We start from the raw sequence: 20687 nt of genomic DNA, 5'->3' as shown, positions 1-20687 counted from the left end.
GACCCACGTAGTTCTAGAACTAAGGGTATTCTAGAATATATTTCGAAGCAGGTTCAGAGATAGACGGAACCATCAATATGTACGGATTTATGTATAGTGGAAATACTAGCGTTTATGATTTCCACGATTTGTCCTACCAAATATACTCGAGTCCTAACACAACCACATGAAATTACCACGACTTATTATCAATGCTTCGATGATGGGCACCAACCGGCTTCCAGCGTAACGTCTTCGGATATTTTCGATTTAAGCTTGTTCATTCGTTTATGTCATCTTGCTCCAACGGCACAAATCTGGGAAGACCGAAGTCGGTCCATGAGCCGGGTAGCACAACGGACAGCTGTCTTGAAGCATCGATGCCACCCTCATCTATGTACATAGCTTAATTCGTATTCTGACCCCAACTGCATTCCAGCACTTGCTACATCTTAAGCAGCCGGCAATTCATTGATATAGCTAGGTATGTGATATATCATAATGGGACATCAGTATTAAGCCGACCTTGGTTGACATCGCTGTAAAATACCGAATATTTCACGAGGAGATGAAGGGCAATATGCAGGTACCCATCTAGGGAGCAAGCATGAAATACCTTGTTTGCATGTGAGAGCATCTGAGACCTTCGGTTATCTTCAAATCCACCCAGTTCCCAGTATTTCCACTGCATAAGAAGCCTCAACGCATGGCTTGTTGAGGTGACTCTGTTTGATTCGTAAATCGTACAGGTGTGGTAATACATGTTTATGCCTATTCATGCATAGAGGGAGCTCCGAAGTGGACAAGCAACCCTATCCATGGATGCCAATCGCGCCAACGCCCAGGTAATGCAGAAGACGACCGAACCACCTTCGCCCGACGTCTACGCAACGACGGCAATTCCCATTGATTTGGCCTGGGTGATGACCAACTTGCAAAGACTTCGTAGAGGAAGGCCAGAGAGTCGCAACTCGGATTGCTTTATCTTCGCTATTTCGTAGACATGTTTTAAGGTGACGGTGCCTACTGTTTCGTGGCCGGGCCTGCTTGCTGCCTTCTTCTTTCCCTTCTTGCCTATAGGTAAATCTGCCGCGTTCTTGAGGAGCCAAGAGGCTTGCGGTGTCCGAACATCGAAGTGAAATGATCGGTCTGCTCGTACGGTTACTCGGGTTGGCATGGGCGTTCCTGGGAGTATATGTGCTGTCCGCGCATTGAATTCCTGAATATATGTGGTCAGTAATTCCAGCACATCATGGCCTAGGTGTGGAATTTGCCTTTACCTTACAGAAATCCATAGACTTCACACCTTTACTTCCAAGTGCGGGACCAACAGGAGGACTTGGAGAAGCTTTACCCGCTTCCACGATAAGCTTCACTATTTGGTCAGCGCCAGCTGCAGCTGAGCGAGCCTTAGACATATTGTAGCAATTGCGCGCGGTCAGTGAAGGGGACAGGCGAGTTGGTCGTCGACTCGAAATCTGGAGATCTGGATATCAAATCTTGAATATCCCCAAATTTTGCAGAAAGTCGAGAAAAATCGCACCAGCCACAATCCCAATGCGACTCGTGCGCCACATAATGTCACCTCACCTGCCACACCCTGCGCACCAGCCCACTCAGCTGCCCACTCCGAGCCTTCCCGGTTTCCATAAGGTTTATCAGGTGCCGAGATACCAGGGTACGAAATAAGGATATTGAAACGTGATTCGAGGACCCCGCCAAAAACGTCGAGAGCTTTGAGCTACTACGCTACTTCCCACTAATTAAGAACTTCTTTAACTCCATACTACATACAACTACAACTTACTCCGGATCACCGCTCTTTTCTCCTTTCTATGAAACCTATCTAACTTCTTCTGTTCTCTCAACCTTATCTATATCATCTATCTCTCCTACCTACCTAGATACCTATAGTTAATAACCTGAAAGATTGCACCTCCTAATCATGTTCAACTGGGCAAAGCAAACGTCAGCAGCACATCGTCCTTGATCACATTACCACGTGCCTCCGGCTAACTGATTTGCCTAGTTTGGCTAATGTCGTGGGAACGGAAGAGCCTATCTACGGGCCTTCGGCCATAAAGTCTGTCGCTGAAGATGCTAAGACCACGCCGTATACCGAGTTGAAGAGAACCGACCTAAAATGGGCGGCCATGGACTCGACCTGCGTCGAGACCCAGACCTTCTATTTCATGGCGGACAGTGGCAACCTAGCGTTTTGCCAGGTCATCTATAGCAACGTGGCGTATGAGTGTCTAGCCGCCCTGTTGCATCTCGATCTAGCTGACTTTCCGTGAAGCGGCATCCGCACGACTTGCCAGTTCAACTCAAAAATCTTCTTCGCCGACGCCTCGAAACCTATCCTATGGAGTTCGACACCTCTGAGTCATCATGAATTCAGCGAGGATAAAACCGGCTTCTATGCCACTGATTGCGCTTTGGAACTATCCGAGGACGGGATGACCTACACGATCAAGTCGATGAACGACCCCCAGGCTATTGTTAATCTTAGAGTGACGAGGGTGGCGCCGGGTTTTGTTGCTGGGAAAGATGGCAAGACCTTGTTTGGTACCGATCTATCCGATCCGTGGGGCAGCATGCGACACGCCTTTTGGCCGAGAGCTGTCGCTGAAGGAACCATCATGACAAAGGACGGGCCCGTCGACTTCAAAGGGAAGGCGTTCTATTCTCACGCTCTCCAGGGCATGAAACCCCACCACGCGGCAGCGCGGTGGAACTTTGTCAACTTCCAGGGTCCGACCTATTCCGCGATCATGATGGAGTTCACCACGCCACCATCGTACGGTGCTACCGTAGTTGACGTCGGCGGTATTGCTAAAGACGGCGAGATCATCACCGCCGGAACGACATGCGGCGCTAAGCACCTTAAGACGAAGCAAGATACGGAGAACGACTGGCCTGAGCCTACCGAGATTAAATTCACGTGGTCTGGCACTACGAAAGATGGAAAGGCTGTCGAGGCCGTCATTGAAGGTTCATTCGGGGACAGAGTTGATAGGATTGACGTCATGGCGGAAGTACCCGGGTTCGTCAAGAAGATCGTTGCTGGCGCTGCCGGAACCAAGCCGTACATATACCAGGTAGGTGAAAACGGAGAACCATTTGGGGTGCTGATTTCTAACTATGCGTATAGTTCTACCCGCACCAGCACAAGATCCCTACCGTGCTCAAACTCAAAATTGGAGACCAAGAGATCACTGAAGAGGGACGGCTGTTCAGTGAAGCAACCTTCATATCAGACATCGAGTGATCTTGTCATGGCTTAGGATGAAGCAGAGTATAGACGCCAAGCACTAATAACGGCTAAAATGAGCTAGGTAGGCAGAGCACAGCTAGCATCACATTTAGAATACGGACGCTTGGTTGAAGCATACTTCCTTGTAGAAAGGATCGACTGCGTTATAATTACTCACCTTCGGCCGGCATGCAGTCAGGATATTTCACCTGGATGACTTGGGCACATTGGAGTTCATAGAGACATATGATCACTCGCTAAGATCCAAATGAGTGAAGCAATAATCAAATCTCACTATTCGAAACCTTTTACTGTCTTTATAGGCTATAATGCTAAAGCTATTTTAACATAATATTCATTAGTTAGAGTAATATGCAGTAGGATGATATGTTATATTTTGGGGATATGTCAAGCTAATGATCGATTCATGTGTATGAGAATGAGCCAACCTAACATTTCGCAATAACTCAAACCTACCAACCAACGTTCCATCGTCGCATGTCACATTTTGTGGCGTTCCCGGTAACTAGGTAAGCTCAAACTTAAATTGATTGCCGTATCCGGCGTTTCCTCGACACTCGTATGTACGTATCTTAGGGATTACTAAAAATGACGGGCTATAAACTTCCAAAATCCTGCTCGATGTAACTAACCAAGCAACTGCGGCCACTCTCCATGTACCAACATGCATTGGAGTGGGATGATATATCTTATCGATATACTGTGGGCGCTTATCCAGGATTTGGCCCATTTCAAACGGCCAGTGGCCTACCCGCAGCTCGCATTCCCCCCCACATCGTCTACTTCCGCTCACTTCCGCCTCGCGCTACTTATCCCATCGTCTGCCTAGCCGCACTGCATTCACATTGTCACGAGAATTAAGCACGTTTGTTTTCAGCCTTCGACGTCGATACTTAGTCACGAACCTTCGAAAAAGCCACGAGGCAAACATGGCGGGAAAGGGTATTGCTCGAGGCGGTAAGGGAGGGAAAGGACTTGGCGGGAAAGGCGTATGCCGCTCTAATTTATTATGTCTTATACCTCTGTCCGTAGTTACGCGCATGCTGACTCGAGCTACCTGACACAGGGAATTAAGCGTCACCGGTGCGTCGCATACCGAATATTACATACCTGAGTACAAAAGCCATGGTCATAGCTTCTAATTGTTTATGCAGTAAGATTCTTCGCGACAATATTCAAGGAATCAGTAAGTAATCCAACTATCATGAGAAAGCTTCAGGACTCCCATCCCAGAATTCACAAGTGGCTAACCGTCAATCCTAATCGTCTAGCCAAGCCTGCTATCAGGTACGTTGTCGCTTAGAACATCCCCGCAACTCAATTCCACCTTAACTTCAAAATGCCATGTCATGTCATCCACGCTACCATTATCTCACTATGACAGGTAAAATCTAACTTTTTCAATGTAGACGACTGGCTCGTCGCGGGGGTGTCAAGCGTATCTCTGCCCAGATTTATGATGAGGTTCGCGTTGCCCTAAGAGCACGCCTTGAAAATGTATGATATGAGTCCTACAGAGCATTTCCCTTGTTACTATATATTAATTCGTCGGCAGATTATAAGAGACTGCGTCACTTACACGGAATACCGTCAACGAAAGACTGTCACGATTAACGATGTAAGTCTTGGGCCTCATAGTAGACCAATAAGCCTATCCATAACACTAATCATATTTCTTCATATTATAGGTACTGCATTCCCTGAGACGCATTGGTCGACCAATTTACGGGTTCGACGATGTGACTACAGGTCGTACCCAACCTAACAAGAAGAAGTAGCTCACTCGTATGCTTGTTTGACCCAAAGATGTAAGATCAGGCGTTGATGATGACGGAGTGGCTTGATAAATATGGGTGGTTAAGTTGCAATGTTGAAACACGGTTTTTACCACGATCTAGTAATGATACCCTATAGCTTGAGACTATTTAGCTTTTATTGAACGTCTTTTTCATGAAGAAACGATAGATTATTTATTTTGGCCGGAACTCTCTAAACGAACGGGGGTATTGATCAAGCACTGTAAAACAATGTAGCCGCCAGACGCCAACCAATCGATGCTGCCGACCTCTACCTGTGCCACTACCTCTACCTTTACTTCTACCTTGACCTCTACCTTGACCTCTACCTTGACCTCTACCTCTTAGAGTTTCCGTCTCCTCTTGCCGCCTTCCCATTCACCGAGAACCTTCTCTAGAGTCTTTGCCGCCCTTTGCTCGTCTTTTCTAAATGGCCTATTGAAGACCTCTGGTAGCACCATGGTGCTATTAGCATGCTCCTTCGCAAACCCGATCTCAGCGTCCTTGCCGCACTTCTCCCTCGTTATTTTAACGGCCTCGTGAAGCATATCGATGCCGACGCCCTTATTCCGGTACTTGAGCTTGACCGTCCACGCTCGGATTACGCCCTTGCCTCCTCTAAGCACAGAATTTCGGCTTCGCTTCTTGCCGGCTAAGCTCGGGTTTGGTTCGAGTCGCAACACCAAAGCACCAATCAGATCCTGCCCGAACCGCACGCCGATCACAGTATCTTCTTCATTGTACTCGGACACCATCCAATTCCACTTCATATTCTCAGCCACCTGGATATACTGTCCCGTATAATAGCGGATGGCGAGTAGGTAGGTCATAACGACACCGGAATGCAGCATTAGCGCTGTGCCGAGATCGCGTTTTACACGCCAGGACCATTGGTACGCGATACCGAGCGCTACAGTTAGGAGGGCTAATAAGTATGGGTGGAAAACTAAATGGTAAGAGGCTGATTGTCGCTGCTGAGCTACCGAGTCCGTCACCAAATTCAAAGCGTCCACTTTGTCGGATTCGCGATCCAGAATTCCAACAGATAGTGGAGGTAGATCATCTGGTACTGGATTGCTTGGCGGATCGATTGTCACGAGCGGCGACGGAGAAGGTGGCGGAAGCCGATTTGACGATGCGGGTTCCATATCTGGGGTCGACATGGCGGATGGGTTCACGACGAGGTTCGCCCGCAGGAAAAGAAAGAATGCTATTCGTGGAGGCCGTTGATCAGCTTTGTCGAGGCGAAAGAAAAATTATCCTCTCTCAGATGTCCGAATCGAATATCGAGTCTTGCTTCTCACCTAGTCCAATTCGTGCGAAAACTTTCGATATCAAAGTGCGAGGTGAAAAGTTACACCATGTCACTCATGGAATCCACGGAATGAGATGGTGAAGATTGAACTTTCAATTCAAGATCAAAAGAAGAGCGAGGCACACGACGACGTCAGGTACAAACTAATGATCGATAGATTATAAGGGAAATACTATCCTCCACTTACCAGTGCTAGTCCTTAGACCTGGTACCGCATTCATTTTGTCCATGACAGAGCCAGGCCCATAGCAGGCATTCAAGTCCAACTCTCGTACCACGTGCGCCATCTTGACGTTGTGTGTGGATAGCCAGTTTTGCGCCGGGCAATTAAATTTTTCGGTTGGTGTCTCTCGTTAAAATAAATACAAGTGCTTGGTATAGCGATTAATAATGTCGTAATTTTTACCGGCTGCTTGGGACTCCAGGGTCTCAGACGCTTCTGGACCCTGAAAAAAATAATTAAACCAAAAATAATGATAAAAGAGCTACCTAGCTTAGGTACTTTGGCTCCAAGCTCTAAGCGACAGCTCAGAAATGGTGGGGGTTGGATCGATTATATTGATGACGACAACCTCAAGCAAAAAAATAAATAATAGGTTACGGGGAGAAAAGGATGGGATGGAATGGAATGAAGGGAATGGGCAATGCGAAGAAGATCAGGATAAAACGCTAGAAATATGATTTACAAAGGGTGCAGACTTGCAGTCTTGGCTGGAATGCTTGCTTATATGGGATGTATGGGATGTCCAAGATAGTTCGCAGATAAACCAAGAGCCGTTTCCGTTTCCTATAAGCACCCGCAGCACAGGTGATGACATCGTCCCGCGGGGAACGCTCGTTACCAGTCGATCATCCGGTGGTTATCTGATAAGAGGTGCGTAGACGAATAAGATCGTCGGAAAGCAACTATAGACAACGCCACTATACGCTTGTCGCAAAGCCCAAATCCTGTCTAAGCGATTATCGTCGACTTGGGTGGCTGCCCTCGTGGGATAGAGCGCACCAGAACCATGGGTCGTGAGCAATTTTCCTCATGTTATACAGCCGTCTTGAGACGAAAGCTGTCGAAACTAGAGGGGGCCCAGACCATCCCTTGCTAAGCTGCTAAGTTTTAGACTGGTTGGTGTGTGCCAGGCCGTCGTAGACCGCGCCATCCAATCCGCTAACAACTTAGGACCCATCCCCATCTGTCTGAGTATCGACATCTTGTCGATCACGCTCCAGATCGCCAAAATGGGGGGAATGCCTGTTGGTCACGCAGATCAATGGACATTCCCCGGCCTTCGATTTGAAGCTGGCGAGAGTTGTCGGGATCGTTCATGTGCTCCTGTTCGTGGGGTGGAACAAAGCTTGGAAGTTGAATCTGATCCTATAAGATCCCATGGGATCTCCGTATGTAGGCGATAGGAAACAGTCTTACCCCGGCACAAGCGCGGGGTGTCGAGGTAGCAAGCAGACAAGCCAGACAGGGTCAGACTTGCGTCTCTTGAAACGTCGAACGCGTAATGTTTGGTAGCGAATAAACTCGAGACCAACAAAAACCACTTTTTCTCCGTAGGAGCCTTAGTGCGCCATCGATCAACAAATCAACTTACCTTAGGTAGGTAGGGACGGTAAAGTAGTGTATAGGAAAATTGCGCAATTGGTGTTGCGAAAGCATTCGATGGGAATACCACATATGTAGTAGACAGGTCGGATGAGATCCAATGATATGACGGACATTGTCAGGACGGATCCGCCGCATTACATACTGCGTAGTCTACATAGTCTGCGCAGTATATGCACTCGGGCACCGCTGCGTGTGAATTGATGCAACGTAAAGTCCGATTTGGGAGACTTGCTGGTCCCTTAGTGACGCAATGAAAGCTACGCTGAATCAAGACTCGGTAGATATTTAAGCGCATGCCGTGCAGAGGACTTCTGCCATCTTAAAAGCATCGAACCTGGAATCATTCTTCTCAATATATGTAAGTTTTTAGTAAAGAAGGGCGAAGATAATGAGGTGGTCCAAAAATACGCATGCCGACGAGACAACATACGATGTATGTTTTCAAAATGTTATCATTGAAAGCTCCAGCCGGCAGTTTAGTAAAGTCGTTTCATGTTTCGTATCGAGATCTTGCGTGAAACGAGAAAATGTCATTATCCATTATTATCGAATAAATGAAGCAAGGTCTAGGAACGCCAAGCCCAAAGTTCAGAAAGTCCTACTTATGTAATCAAGTGCACATGACATTGAATTTCAAGTCCTAAATTCCCTATCCCAGATTCCCGGAGAGCACAGCCACTGGAGTCGCCGCCACACATAGCCCTAAACTAGCCACGCAGAGCCAAGACAGAGCCACAAGGTTCAGGGGTCACGTCCTCGGTCCTTGATCCCGCAAATTGATCCAAGCTTCTAAGACAAAAATTCCCAAAATGATTTTTATCCCGACAAACCCCATACCGCCCATGCCAACCCATGCAATCCATGTCAGCGAAGTCATGCTCCCAGCCCTACAAGGCGACAGATCTTCTCACGACATCATAAGCCACAACGGCACAGCATCCGTGGTATATTTTATTCTATTTTATTTTATATTATTTTATTCCATGTGGCTTTACCAGAGCATCATTTGGTAACGCGAAATACTTATCTAGATCAATTCACCATATTCATCTCCATCTGGCGGAATTACGACATTGCGCGTTGGCCGAGCCCATTTGCTATTTACTAAGCGAGTACTACTGCTCCATGCCTGCTCGCAATGGCGTGTCCGAAAGCACGACAAGATCAAATTGGGAAGAATAGCGCATATCACAAAAGATGCAAACCGCCCGCAAGTGGTCCCCGGTAAGATGTGCTACTGTGATGCCGTGATCTCGACTTCTTGTTCGGGCCCTCTCCGTTCAGGCAGATCAGGCGTGTCCGAGTTATGCTTTGAATGCAAAAGCACTATACGCCCGAAAGCGAAGTAGTAATCTCGCAAAGTCGCAAGTCGCAAGACGACTATGCAGTCGAGCTTGAAAATTCGAGCAATTCGAGTAGCGTCGAGCTTTAGCTCTATCCCTTTGCAGATGTCTCTTTTCCTGCTGCGCCTCTGATTGGGTGACGCCCGAGTCCTGCAGTCAGCGAGCAATTCCCACTCAGCTGGCTTTTGCATATGCTCGCACAAGGCGTAATTTGGGGTCCTTTCTGCCTTGTTGCCTGCGTACTTCACCGAGTCGGATTTTGGACCCCAACTCCATCGCTTGCGTTCTTATGCAGCCCTGTGAGCCGCGAACGGTAAGTTAAACGCACTGCCGATAGTAATTACAAGGGCATGCTGGAGGGAGCCTGTCCAGTAGTCACCAATGGCTGGATCTGCTCTTATTAGTCCGCAGTCGTTACCGCTGGTCCTCCAGGTCCTAGGGTACAAGTACACCTGCACCTGCATCAATGCTAAAAAGTCCTACATCGTCATATTCAGAGTGATAGATTATTTTCTAGATCTTTCAAAATAAAGTCATGGATCGGTGGCGATCCACTGGTGCCCCGACCTCTTCCATTTCCTTCGAGCATTAGTAGGTTATAGACCCAGCCCAAACTTCTCTTACAGCAATGGATCCGAAAAAGAGCCTTGCCACTACCGAGCCGGCCTCTGTTGATGCTGCTCTATTTGACTTAGACCCGCCGGTCGGGCGGCGCGTAGAAGATCCTCAGGCATCTTCTTCTATCCACCCAAGACGGCGGTCACAATCGAGTCTACGATCGGGATCCAACCCACGGGCGCCTTCGCCATGCGCGTGAGTAGCTAGCACTATAACTTCAACATAGTTCTGAGCATACTAACTTTCCAAGGACACGAGAGGTTCCCGGGGAGGATTGTGCGCTGCAGAGATTTATAGTATGGGCCGCCGTTAAACGAAACAAGTCTCCCCGAATAGTACCCAACGATCGCCTAAGATGCCCTCTTGTCTTGTGTGGAGAACAGTTCGACGACCATGAAACGATGCTAAGGCACTTGATCAAGTGCCAACATCTCAAGACCGGTGAATATTTGTGCTACGACTGCATGAAAGTTGAGCGATTCAACGATGAAAAATGCCGATGTTGTCTAGGCCATCCGACTAAACGAAGGCGGATTATGAACTTGGCAAGGAACTTCTTTTCGAATATTGGTAATAGATCACGAAGGACCACGTCCCAATCTAACTTTCAAGAAGACATTTCCATGCCGCCACCCAGTTACGATTCTCTCGTGATCGACCTTGAAGAAATCAGCCAGCAACAGCAACGACAACAACAAGAACAGGAACAAGACCACCAACAACACCAACTACATCCCCCTCAACCCCAAATTGAGTTAAATGGAAATGAGATACACGAGTTGGACTCGATGCAAATGTCACCAACAGCTCAACTCGACTCCGTCAACTACGACACGCGAAATGCAGATATTCCCATGACTTTAGATCAACACGATGGTATGTTAGGGGTTGTGGCACCTCAACAAGTGACTACGTTCCCACAACGCGCATGGCCCGTAACACGAAATATTGACAAAGACGAGTCTATGCCCCCGCCCAATTCAATATCCTCGAATTCGGGTAGCCGTCGCCCTTCTCTAGCCTTGGATACTCACATAGACCATTACAGGAGCGTTCCTCGCTCGAAGCACCTCTCTCCGAGCTCATCACTTCGATCAACCGGAAGTTCGCAGAACATATCGCCGATTACCCCGTGGAGCGCAAGTTCCGGTGGATCTGGAGCTTGGACGATGTGCTCTGGTATAGATACTGCGATGACATCGCCAATAACCCCCTTAAGCTCGGACGGTCCTCCATTTGATGCTTTAGCATCATCAAAGGCTACTACCAAAATACCAGCAGATGATTGCGACTATATGATCGGCAACATGTCTGAACTGCCTGGCGATGACTCACTGTCCATACCACGTGGCCTATCCGATCCATTGTTCTTCTCTTTTGATCCCAAGGATAACTACTCCTGGATGCCATCCGTGAATACAGAGATTTCGCTTGCTACGTCGGTTAATATGGTGTTCACGGATACCGACTCCAAATCCGCGAACGTACCATCTAGATTCGTCGAGTCTCCTAGTCGTGGGCCCGATACTAGGGCCCTTGTACAATCATCCTGGGATGCCTTGGAAGAGCATGTATCGTCTTCGGTATCGAAGCTGGCACATATTAAGGGGAACCCACTGGTCGAAAGACTTCTAACGCAGTCGTCGAAAGATATAGCATTAAGTGGCCTTTCAAGTCTAAGGAATGTGCTTCAGGGCAACAATCCCACGGACCCACTCGACTACGTCTGCTTCGTTCACCTTATCTACGCCTTCTCGCTCGTAATCCACGAAAACGAGGTCGCAGCTCGTAGTGGTTTGCTATACCAACAAGCAATGGCCTACCGACACTTCATTGACCCATCACAGGCCGGATATTATACGCAGATTGCGACAATTATATGGCAGCCAACTGCAGCTGGTCAATCATCAACCCAGAGGACCTTCTTACCTGAGCCATCTAGTAGCAAGGGCAAAGAGCGTGAGCATCGCACAAGTCCAAGGATCAACATAGAGACCGATCCTCTCGTAGCCGTGGGACAGAACTTTCTCGATGGTAAGCTACGCTCCTATGTTTTCGATATACAACTCCGCTAATAGCCATAGACATTGAACACTCTGTCATAAGCAGTAGCTCAGAAAGACCCATTGAAGTGAATGCATCCGAACTCTGGTCTACACACCTAATCGATTTCCCGCCGGTTCCATCACACGATAGTCCCTTTACAATCACAGTCGAATATATTATTCAGTGTCTGGAGCTAAAATTTTCACACTCCAAAACACTGTCGCTGAGACTCGGGGAGATTGGACGAAGGGTGCGTGCTGGCCACATTACCAGCGTCCGTAAGCTCGAACTCGCAATATTGCAAGCTGGCAAGGTAAGTTCCCCCTTAATCTGTAGTGACATATCAGCTTTCAAGGCGAAAGATATGGTCATCCCTTTGCTCAAGATTCGATTTATTTTTAAAGCAAAGGCTGACAATGAAAATCGTAGAATTCTTTGGGAACCTCCGAAATTTTCGACGAATTTATTCCTCACGTTAGGGGACTTTGCAATCCTATTTACTCGGAACAGGGATATTCCACCAGGGCAAGATATCAGGTTCTAGCAGTATCACTGGTAGAAACTTTGATTCAAAGCATTGCGTCCGATCCACAAAGCGCGCAGGAGTCTAGCTCATTTCCATATGGCGAATTTCTCGAGAATCTTCACGAAACTTTCGATCCCAGCAACGACGACTTCCTCGTCCCTTTAGGCACAGGCGCCTCAGGCCAGGCAGATATTCCAGCCACCCGCAGCTTTGACCCAGTGGTTGACCCCATTCATCTTCAAGGTATCAATAGCCGGCAACCGACCACGACCTCAACGTCCTTCCCTTCACCCGTGTCTCATGCCAGCACACCCAATAGCTCCTTCGCCGCCTCGCCTAATCTTTCATTACCGATTATTCCGGGAGCCCCTCCAAAGCCTTCAACGCCAAATCATAACACGGCAAGCCCAAAATCTATGTCGTCTACAATTCAGAAAGTAGAGGCGAACGACTGTTGCGAAATCTGCGGATATCGCCCTAAGGGCGACCCGCAATGGTTCAAGGGAAGCATGGCAAAGCATAAGAAAATGCAGCACTCGACAGGGCCACCGATTATTTACAAGTGCCCCTATCCTGGCTGCACCAGCCAGTACAAGAATCGCCAGGACAATCTGCGTCAGCACCAGATAGAGAAAAACCACTGGGTTGGGGATGAAGCGTCTAGGAGGCCTAGCAAAAGGGCGAAAACTTCACCAAGCTAGGTGCATTGACAACACGAAAAATACATATGAAGAGGATATGACTATATACAACGACGGGTATTTTGCATTAGCTAGGTGTTTGGATTTGATATTCTAGGCGGCGGCCTTTTGCAACTTCACTTCTCCAAATAGCCTTCATTACCTCTCTACATTTTATACGACTTGGATAGGAGTTTAGGACAGGAGACTAGAGATACCACCAAGTTTATAGTAGAGATAGAATTAGGCTCGAGAATGCCTTTAGTAACTTATATAACTACAGCTAGTCTGGATATATACAGAATCCATTAACCTCTTCCTCTAAAGTATTACTCTACATCGCCTAAAAAATAATTTGATGCCTTCAGCAGACGTCGCTCAAATCGTCTTCCATACGAAACCTTCAAGGCCTCAGCACTTTGTAAAAACAATGCACGTAAGCCGGAATAGCTTCCGAACAGGAGTGAGATTGGAGGCCCAACCGTCTAACCCCATCATGATAGGAGATGGGAAAATCTACGAGTCGAGGGGGGAAGGCAAGGGTATAATTGACTGTTCATTACACAATCGACCACTCAGAGACTTAGAGTAATTACACTTACACGGCTAGGGCTGAGAACCCTGCTCCACGCTACGCTGTTGGGAGGCATTCGGACAACGCCGTGAGAGGGGGCATGCAACATCCCAACATATAAGGGGACTGATCCATCCCATTAGAAGCAAATGGAAGCAAAGAAAGGAAAGAGATAAGGGGAGAGAGAAGGGGAAGAAAAATTGCCGAATCCTCCAGGAAGCAGCTTCCGCGTACGTAAGCCCCCTTGGTGTGCGTGTGTGTGCATGTATGTGCTAGGTAAGATGTTTTTTTCGTCTATCCTCCCCCCACTGGGTAACCCTAATTAATATATCTCCGGTCAGCCTTACGGAAGCGTGAATTCCTGAAGGAGCGGCGCGATGCTACCTCGGCGGACGCTAGCGACGTAGGTAATCTGATCTGATCGTGAGGGCCAGCCCTACAACTCGCGACGTAATTGGCGATGGCAAATTGATGACGGCTTCGATAACCGGGATGGAAGACTTGGTATGATGGTTGAAGAGCATGGGTCCTGTGCTGCCGTGAAGAGGGCCCCCGGGAGAAATAGGAGAATGTGTTGGAAGGGGATAGAGGCGGAGGCCTGCTGTTGGGGAGACATGAGTTTCATATTCAGGGACAGATGGTCTGGTTTACGTTCTATATGGCTCTTCGAGCATTGGGGGTCAAGCTTGATTTTCTTGGTGCCGTTCTACGTTACCTTTGGGCCGCTGGGTATGCAGCCGGGGTGCCGTGGATTCAACTTGGAACATCTTGTGGGGTTGCTAAGTGGCCGGTTAATACGACTGGTTAACTGCATCGCTCGTAAACCATTCGCTACGAAATTTCTGCAATAATTAATATAGTTATAGGCTATGATTAAAATTGCCACTGAGTAATATTTCGAGAAAGGACTCGATGTAAAAGATCATAAGCTCACACTTGGGTATATGTCCTCGAAACGCCGTCATAACCACAAATTCGTAGAACTGCCTGTTCGTATTCTCGCCTGGTATACCTAGAGGTAGACAAGAAATGTCCTCAACTTATCACTTACTTCCTTCGCCGGTGCCGGCTACGTAGCTACCGTCATGTTCGAATAACGCTTGTTAAAGCCATTCAATGACGCTGCCTTGCCAAATGTATGGATCGGGATGAATCCGTACAATAGGATCTGTGGTTTGTCAGTCACCGGAGAGTTCAAAGGGGCTTGCTACTTTCTGAACTTACTTCTGAACCCAACTTTGTAGGCGTACCCGAGGTCAATGACCCAATGTTCCCAGCGGATCAAACCAGGTTTCAAGGCATGCTTGAACTCGAAGTAACTAAACTAAGGGGTTGTTAGTAGCAGTATAACGACTTACTTAGTTAAAGAACCCTACCTTCTCTGAAAGCTTCTCATAGTCTTCTAGTTCGTACGACCATAAGTTACGCCCCGTGACGTTAGAAATCTTGAACATGATCTGCAGGCGGACGAGAGAATTCCGCTCGGACCAGGCGTTGAGCACGTCCTGTAGAAATTCGAGCCAAACCTTTCCGCTTCTGACATATGCGTTCTCGCCGAGCGGGATTTTGATTTGTACGAATCGGAGGTTCTGCAAGGTAGACTTGCTAATAAAGTTGAGTAAGGAGAGGGGTGCCGGATTACCCATGATCCACGGTGGGATGCGATCGATAACGAAGGGCTGAAGGTAGAGAAGGCTTAGTGCTTCTCGCGTTATCTGCTTGCAGAGGAGCAGAATAGTGGGAGTTCTAAGGGCGAATTTGGAAGAACGCGAGATTTTAGGGTTAGTAGAGCGTGGTCGTAGCTCAATCTTGGAGATAGCTTTCTCTCTCTGGTCGTAGTAATAGTCGTATAAGCTTCGGCACGAGGGGTAGTCAATAGCATATTGATATATGCTATTACGTATCTCAGGAGGAAAGCTTGTAAGGAAGGAGTAATATGGTTGATGGGAGTTTCGGCATGGCTCCGGATCTATTGCGGGGCTGTTGAAGAGGAATGCCGGAAGGGAAGCCAAGGCCGAAGTTCGATCGGCCTCTGAAATGTGGAGTATCACGGGTCTCGGAGACGGCATCTCAGCAATGAACTTAGCCCGGGCGACCGGATCTCTAGATGCCTTCAATACTTTGTGGCGGCCTCGATGTTGTATGGCCCTCCAATCATCGAGTCTCCTGCGGTTTTCATCCTTAGCCATGGTGCTGGCGAGCCGGAAGGTTGGTGTCAGCTACAGCGGCCACAAGGCTATGTCTCAATAAAAGCCGGGATAAGGTAGCCAGGCTGCTGGGAATCAATAATGGCGACACCTAACCACATCACACCATCCGTGCCTTAGCTTGGGCGGAAGATGGTATGTTGATATTTCGATACTAACTGTTATCTCAGAAAATAAAGCTGAGGCCCGATTAGTGGCGTCCGAGTTGAACCCGATCAACAGCCAGCCTCACTTTAACTAGCCACTGTGGTACGTACAACAAACAGTCAAGTACATACAGTACAGATCGGTACGGTTTGTAATTTAAAGTTTACCTTAGTACCCAAGTACCTAGGAGGTATGTATGCATTCTGATCAGGTGCACATGTGCCCAAGCTCAGCTCAACTCAAGTTAAAAATATGATTCCAGCTGCGGATGAGTCTTCAAATTATGAAATAGCACATGGGAGTTGTAACTACCTCTATATATGTGTGTACTCAAGAATAAACATTTGATTTAAGTAGGTACCTAGCAGTTGCTCAATTTTTAAAAAGGTGAAAGGCCACATAAAGTATGAGTAATGTTTAATCCTCGATACTAGTACCATCTATCAACATCTTACAAGGCTGAGGAAACAAACGGAAAAGCCAAAGAGCGAAGAAGGACCGGGCATAGCTGCGTTTCCCTGACATTTTTATTGCCTAAATTTTTCAATGTAGCATGCGGGTATGCACAGGACAGATGTGTGGACATGATTAGGCACATTCGCAGCAATTTCGACAAGTCGTTTTTGACTACATGCCTGTGCATGTTCAATGGTCAATCTACACGTCTAGAAATACAGTACATATAGTGATACGCGTCTGTTACACTTAGACCGCAAGTGAGTTAATAACCGATTTAAACCAATGACATCGATGTGTATGGACTCCATGGATTGATGTACGTGTATGCAGCAAACAGCAGGCCGGTACCTATGGCCCTTAAGAGGAGACACGAGACATATCAGCTGGTACTTCGGTCCCTAAAAACCTAAGGTTCAAAATTAGTAATATGTTAATTATAAGAAAAGGTTTAAGCTTCAGAAAAGCTTGTTCAAGCAATATATCTAATATTAAGAATTGTTTATTCCGAATGTTATTTTTACTACATACCTCCAGGGCTATTACGAAGTTGGATGTATATGCTCATTAATAGGGGAAAATTCATTATTAGCGGTCCCTACTTAGGTAGGTGTGTACAGTGTAGGTCACAGTTACTCATCCATCAGCTTGCACTAGGTACACCAAGTACAACGTACAACAGTACCCGCTGTTTAAAAATACCTACCAGTAAAGTTTAGGTGCTGGGTCAGATCCTTACGTGTACACTCATCATGTATTTTAAGGTACAAGTGATGACTGTTTTCTGCTAGCTAAATGAACAAGTTGTCATGGTCATATCGGGGCCCCGGACCTGGGTCAAGTTGGAAATGTGTGCAGGTGCGCTACAAAGTTGTGCTGTCTTTCTTGGCGAAGGCAGTTGCATTTCGTTGCATTTCTCACCCTCCCCCCGACGAAAAACCCCTCCGTCGTTTCCTCGATTTCTTTTTTCCTGCCTTAAGACTGAACACACTTAACTCGGTTCAGCTTAGTGCATTTCTACTTTCTACAAGAAAAGGTAGATCGATCTTTTTAACACACTCCATCACACTTCCTAGTCTTCCCGTCCACCGTCTTCCCACCAAGTTTCCCACACACACACAAACAGCGCGTGCTGGCTGTTGAGACCCGAAATCCACATCCAATCCACACACACGTCGGTTTCTCTTCAACCACACCCTCGTCTGTTCCATCTGTTTCCCACCCTGGCTGCCCTGTTCCCTTGTTTAAGCCCTGGCGAGCCTTGGTGAGCCTTATCATGTTGACCGTGTCGTGATATTTTCACACCCGCCACATTTATTCCCCCTACATTATCTTAACGACCTTACATATTGTATCTGCCATTACCGGCCAGGGTTGACGGGTTGACATCACATCGTGCCCATCCCAGCTTCTAGCTTGCTAGTGCTAGGCTCACTGTCGTTGTATTCTGGGTCCCCCTCTGACAATCTTCCTTTCGCCTTCTGTTCTTTTTAGTCGATAGCGTTTGTAGTCTTTTATTTCCCGATTCCCGCCTCCTGTTTTCCTTTCCTCCCCTCCGTCATGTCCGCCTTGGGCCAGGCCGGGTCCAATTCCCATACCCATCCGGGCCTGACCTTCCCTCAGGTCAACAGTCTCAGACGTGGATATCAATCCTCACACTCGTCTACGCCGCCTAAACCTTCTCCGACGCCGCAGCAACACCAATCTCCATACCAAGCTACTCAGTATACTCCTCAGCAACCTCCACAGGCCGCCTATGCACAGCATATCTTCCAGAGCACTACTCCGTCTCCGGTCCCTAACATTGCCAGCATACCAAATCTCTCGAATCTACCAAATGGCAACTCGAGGCATACCCCGGCCCAGGCTGCTCAGCATGCCCAAGCTACCGCGCAGGCCGTCCGCCAGGTTCAGCAGCAGCAACAGCAGCAGCAGCATCAGCACTCGCATCACAATCCGCATCAGCACCCTCAGCACCAACGCGGAAGCCAGCAACGTCAAATGCAGTCTCAACCGGGCCCTTCTCCCTCAATGGCATATCTCCAACAGGCCATGAACCCGTCTGTCCAATCCGTCCAACACGTCCCGCAAACGGTGCCTCAGCCAGTACAGATCCCGCATACTCAGTCGATACCTCAGCAAGTTCAACCTGTCCAGTCGCAGACCATCCAACAAGTCCCACCACCTCAGCCTGTTCAACCGAGCGATAGTAACTTGATATCTCCCAATCCTCCGCATCATCAACCTCATCCACAAGCTCACCCACAGGCCCACCAGCAGGCACATCAACAGCCGCATCCCCAATCGCTTCCCCAAGTCCATCAGCAACCGCCGCCATTACAACCTCAACCGACTCCGCAGCCGCAAAGCCAGCCGCCGCCAGCTCCTCGACCAGAACCAAACGTGCCGCCGCCGGAATCGCATCATGATGATATGGATTTAGATAGCCAGGCAGATTCGGGAGAAGGGGATAGCCATATTTCGCCTAAGCTCATCGAAGGCACACCTTTCGTCCCGAGAACGCCAATGGGTGTAATGATGTCCGCTCCTCCCGAGGGAGGTAGCTTTCCTAGTCTTGATGCTGTCCACAAGCATGTGCTAGCGTATTGCACGTCAGTAGGATACGCCGTAGTGATCGGGCGATCGAAGAAGACCGTACCAGGGTTGAAGAAGGTTCTCTTTGTCTGTGACCGTGCTGGGAAACCTCCAAGTCGGGTCAGTCCTGAGCATAGGAAACGAAAAACGTCCTCTCGAAAATGTAACTGCCAGTTCGGATTCTTCGCTATCGAACAAAGAACACAGTGGACGATTCGTTATCGTCCGGATCAATCCCATCTTCATCATAACCATGGTCCTAGTGAGAGCCCACTTCTACATCCTGCTGCGAGGAAGTTGGATAGTGAGATGGTGGCCGCCGTGAAAAATCTCAAAGAGTCTGGTAGGTTCGGTCCGAGAGCCGCGATGAGATGATATATTGACGCCTATAGGTATTGGAGTCACCCAAACTTTAGAGATATTGCAGCAGCAAAACCCTCACGTCCCCCTACTCCCTAGGGATATTTATAATGCGCGTGCTGCCATAAATAGAAATCCGCAAAAGGTTGAGGCAGGCATCGCTGAACAGCGACCAGCGATATACAGCAAACCTCCTCCATCTGCCGAGGAACGCATACGATCAGACCTTCGAAGGGAACTTGCTCGAGCTAAGGAGGAATTGGCCAAGGTTAAGGATGAAAGTAAAAAGGAGTTGGACGAGTTGAAGGAGAAGTTACGCGAGAAAGATAAAATTATTGAGAAGTTTGAGATGTTTATCGACATATGCAATCAGCGGGTTATGGTTCAGAGGGAGAGACTGAACGATACTGGTGAGAGCAATGGTGGAGCAAACGGTCCGAACAATTAAAGGGGTCTATGGGATGCATCATTAAAAGGGTTTCCAAAAAGACGAGACGTGCGAGGACCGGGTCTGGTTTATTCAAGGGAAGCATAGGCGTCTCGAGGGCTACGACTGGAACTGATGGCATACAATGGGGTCTGGAGTTTTATTTACAAGGTTACGGTTCACCCGCGGAAGGATTTAACGGAATGTCAACTTCGCATCTGACCTTACGATTTGGCACGGAGAGGTTTTGCTATCTACTGGAAAACGGAAAATATAGACTTGGGGTTTTGTTCATGTTCAGCGGATTCAATGAAGTGAATTCTCGGGGTAGTACTACTATTGAGGACCATGGCTTACATCGTATGATGCGTACTATTCGAATTATCGGGGCTATAAACGATGCTTTCGTTCAGCTAAGCCTTTTGCGGTTGTAGAACATGGGACAACATTGCATATTCTTCCTGTAAGTAAGCGTAAGGGAAACATTATTCATCAAGAATCAAGATTGTAAATTGCATCTAGCTCTAAGTTGACAATAGAAGCCTTAAATTTAATATTTGGTCTTGTGGGATGCTGACTGGCTGTTAACTAAATCAAGCTGATTGATGTCCCATGCTGAATGAGCGCCATTATACCTCTATACATAGCAGTAATAAGTATCACAGAGGCAAAAGGCCTTGCATGTCTTATCCTATTAATATTTTAATATTATTCATAGGTACCGAAAAATCC

At 47.7% G+C, this 20687-nt stretch overlaps 6 protein-coding genes across 6 annotated transcripts; 3 read left to right on the top strand and 3 right to left on the bottom strand.

The window, feature by feature from the left end:
• Positions 1 to 623: 623 nt before the first annotated feature.
• On the bottom strand, positions 624 to 1952 carry F4807DRAFT_46467 (ribosomal protein L11). The gene is made up of 2 exons (XM_048002166.1): positions 1260 to 1952; positions 624 to 1198 (listed from the first exon to the last, which is right to left on the bottom strand). Exons 1-2 carry the CDS (start codon positions 1395 to 1397, stop codon positions 863 to 865), a joined length of 474 nt encoding a protein of 157 aa, XP_047855513.1. The 5' UTR covers positions 1398 to 1952; the 3' UTR covers positions 624 to 862.
• Positions 1481 to 3733, top strand: F4807DRAFT_421152 (oxidative stress survival, Svf1-like protein). The gene is made up of 4 exons (XM_047997563.1): positions 1481 to 1947; positions 2009 to 2224; positions 2279 to 3080; positions 3134 to 3733. The coding sequence occupies exons 1-4, from the start codon at positions 1925 to 1927 to the stop codon at positions 3248 to 3250; spliced, it is 1158 nt and encodes a 385-aa protein (XP_047855512.1). The 5' UTR covers positions 1481 to 1924; the 3' UTR covers positions 3251 to 3733.
• Positions 3734 to 3814: 81 nt separating this feature from the next.
• On the top strand, positions 3815 to 5199 carry F4807DRAFT_421147 (histone-fold-containing protein). Its single transcript, XM_047997562.1, has 7 exons — positions 3815 to 4245; positions 4323 to 4339; positions 4411 to 4442; positions 4528 to 4543; positions 4666 to 4753; positions 4812 to 4874; positions 4945 to 5199. The coding sequence occupies exons 1-7, from the start codon at positions 4186 to 4188 to the stop codon at positions 5032 to 5034; spliced, it is 366 nt and encodes a 121-aa protein (XP_047855511.1). The 5' UTR covers positions 3815 to 4185; the 3' UTR covers positions 5035 to 5199.
• On the bottom strand, positions 5188 to 6838 carry F4807DRAFT_46443 (uncharacterized protein). The gene is made up of 3 exons (XM_048002122.1): positions 6555 to 6838; positions 5370 to 6262; positions 5188 to 5327 (listed from the first exon to the last, which is right to left on the bottom strand). Exons 1-2 carry the CDS (start codon positions 6652 to 6654, stop codon positions 5397 to 5399), a joined length of 966 nt encoding a protein of 321 aa, XP_047855510.1. The 5' UTR covers positions 6655 to 6838; the 3' UTR covers positions 5188 to 5327; positions 5370 to 5396.
• A 2956-nt stretch (positions 6839 to 9794) lies between these two features.
• On the top strand, positions 9795 to 13379 carry F4807DRAFT_46175 (uncharacterized protein). The gene is made up of 4 exons (XM_048001725.1): positions 9795 to 10132; positions 10188 to 11971; positions 12022 to 12296; positions 12413 to 13379. Exons 1-4 carry the CDS (start codon positions 9948 to 9950, stop codon positions 13208 to 13210), a joined length of 3042 nt encoding a protein of 1013 aa, XP_047855509.1. The 5' UTR covers positions 9795 to 9947; the 3' UTR covers positions 13211 to 13379.
• Positions 13380 to 14866: 1487 nt separating this feature from the next.
• Positions 14867 to 15952, bottom strand: F4807DRAFT_459218 (uncharacterized protein; the record flags this gene model as incomplete). The annotated part of the gene is made up of 3 exons (XM_048001324.1): positions 14867 to 14931; positions 14988 to 15087; positions 15140 to 15952. 3 exons carry the CDS (start codon positions 15950 to 15952, stop codon positions 14867 to 14869), a joined length of 978 nt encoding a protein of 325 aa, XP_047855508.1.
• Positions 15953 to 20687: the final 4735 nt, after the last annotated feature.

Source organism: Annulohypoxylon truncatum (genome assembly GCF_022578515.1).
Source record: "Annulohypoxylon truncatum strain CBS 140777 unplaced genomic scaffold F4807scaffold_11, whole genome shotgun sequence".
NCBI lineage: Eukaryota > Fungi > Ascomycota > Sordariomycetes > Xylariales > Hypoxylaceae > Annulohypoxylon > Annulohypoxylon truncatum.
The sequence above is the reverse complement of the archived record's forward strand: the minus strand, read 5'-3'. Positions and strand labels throughout refer to the sequence as shown.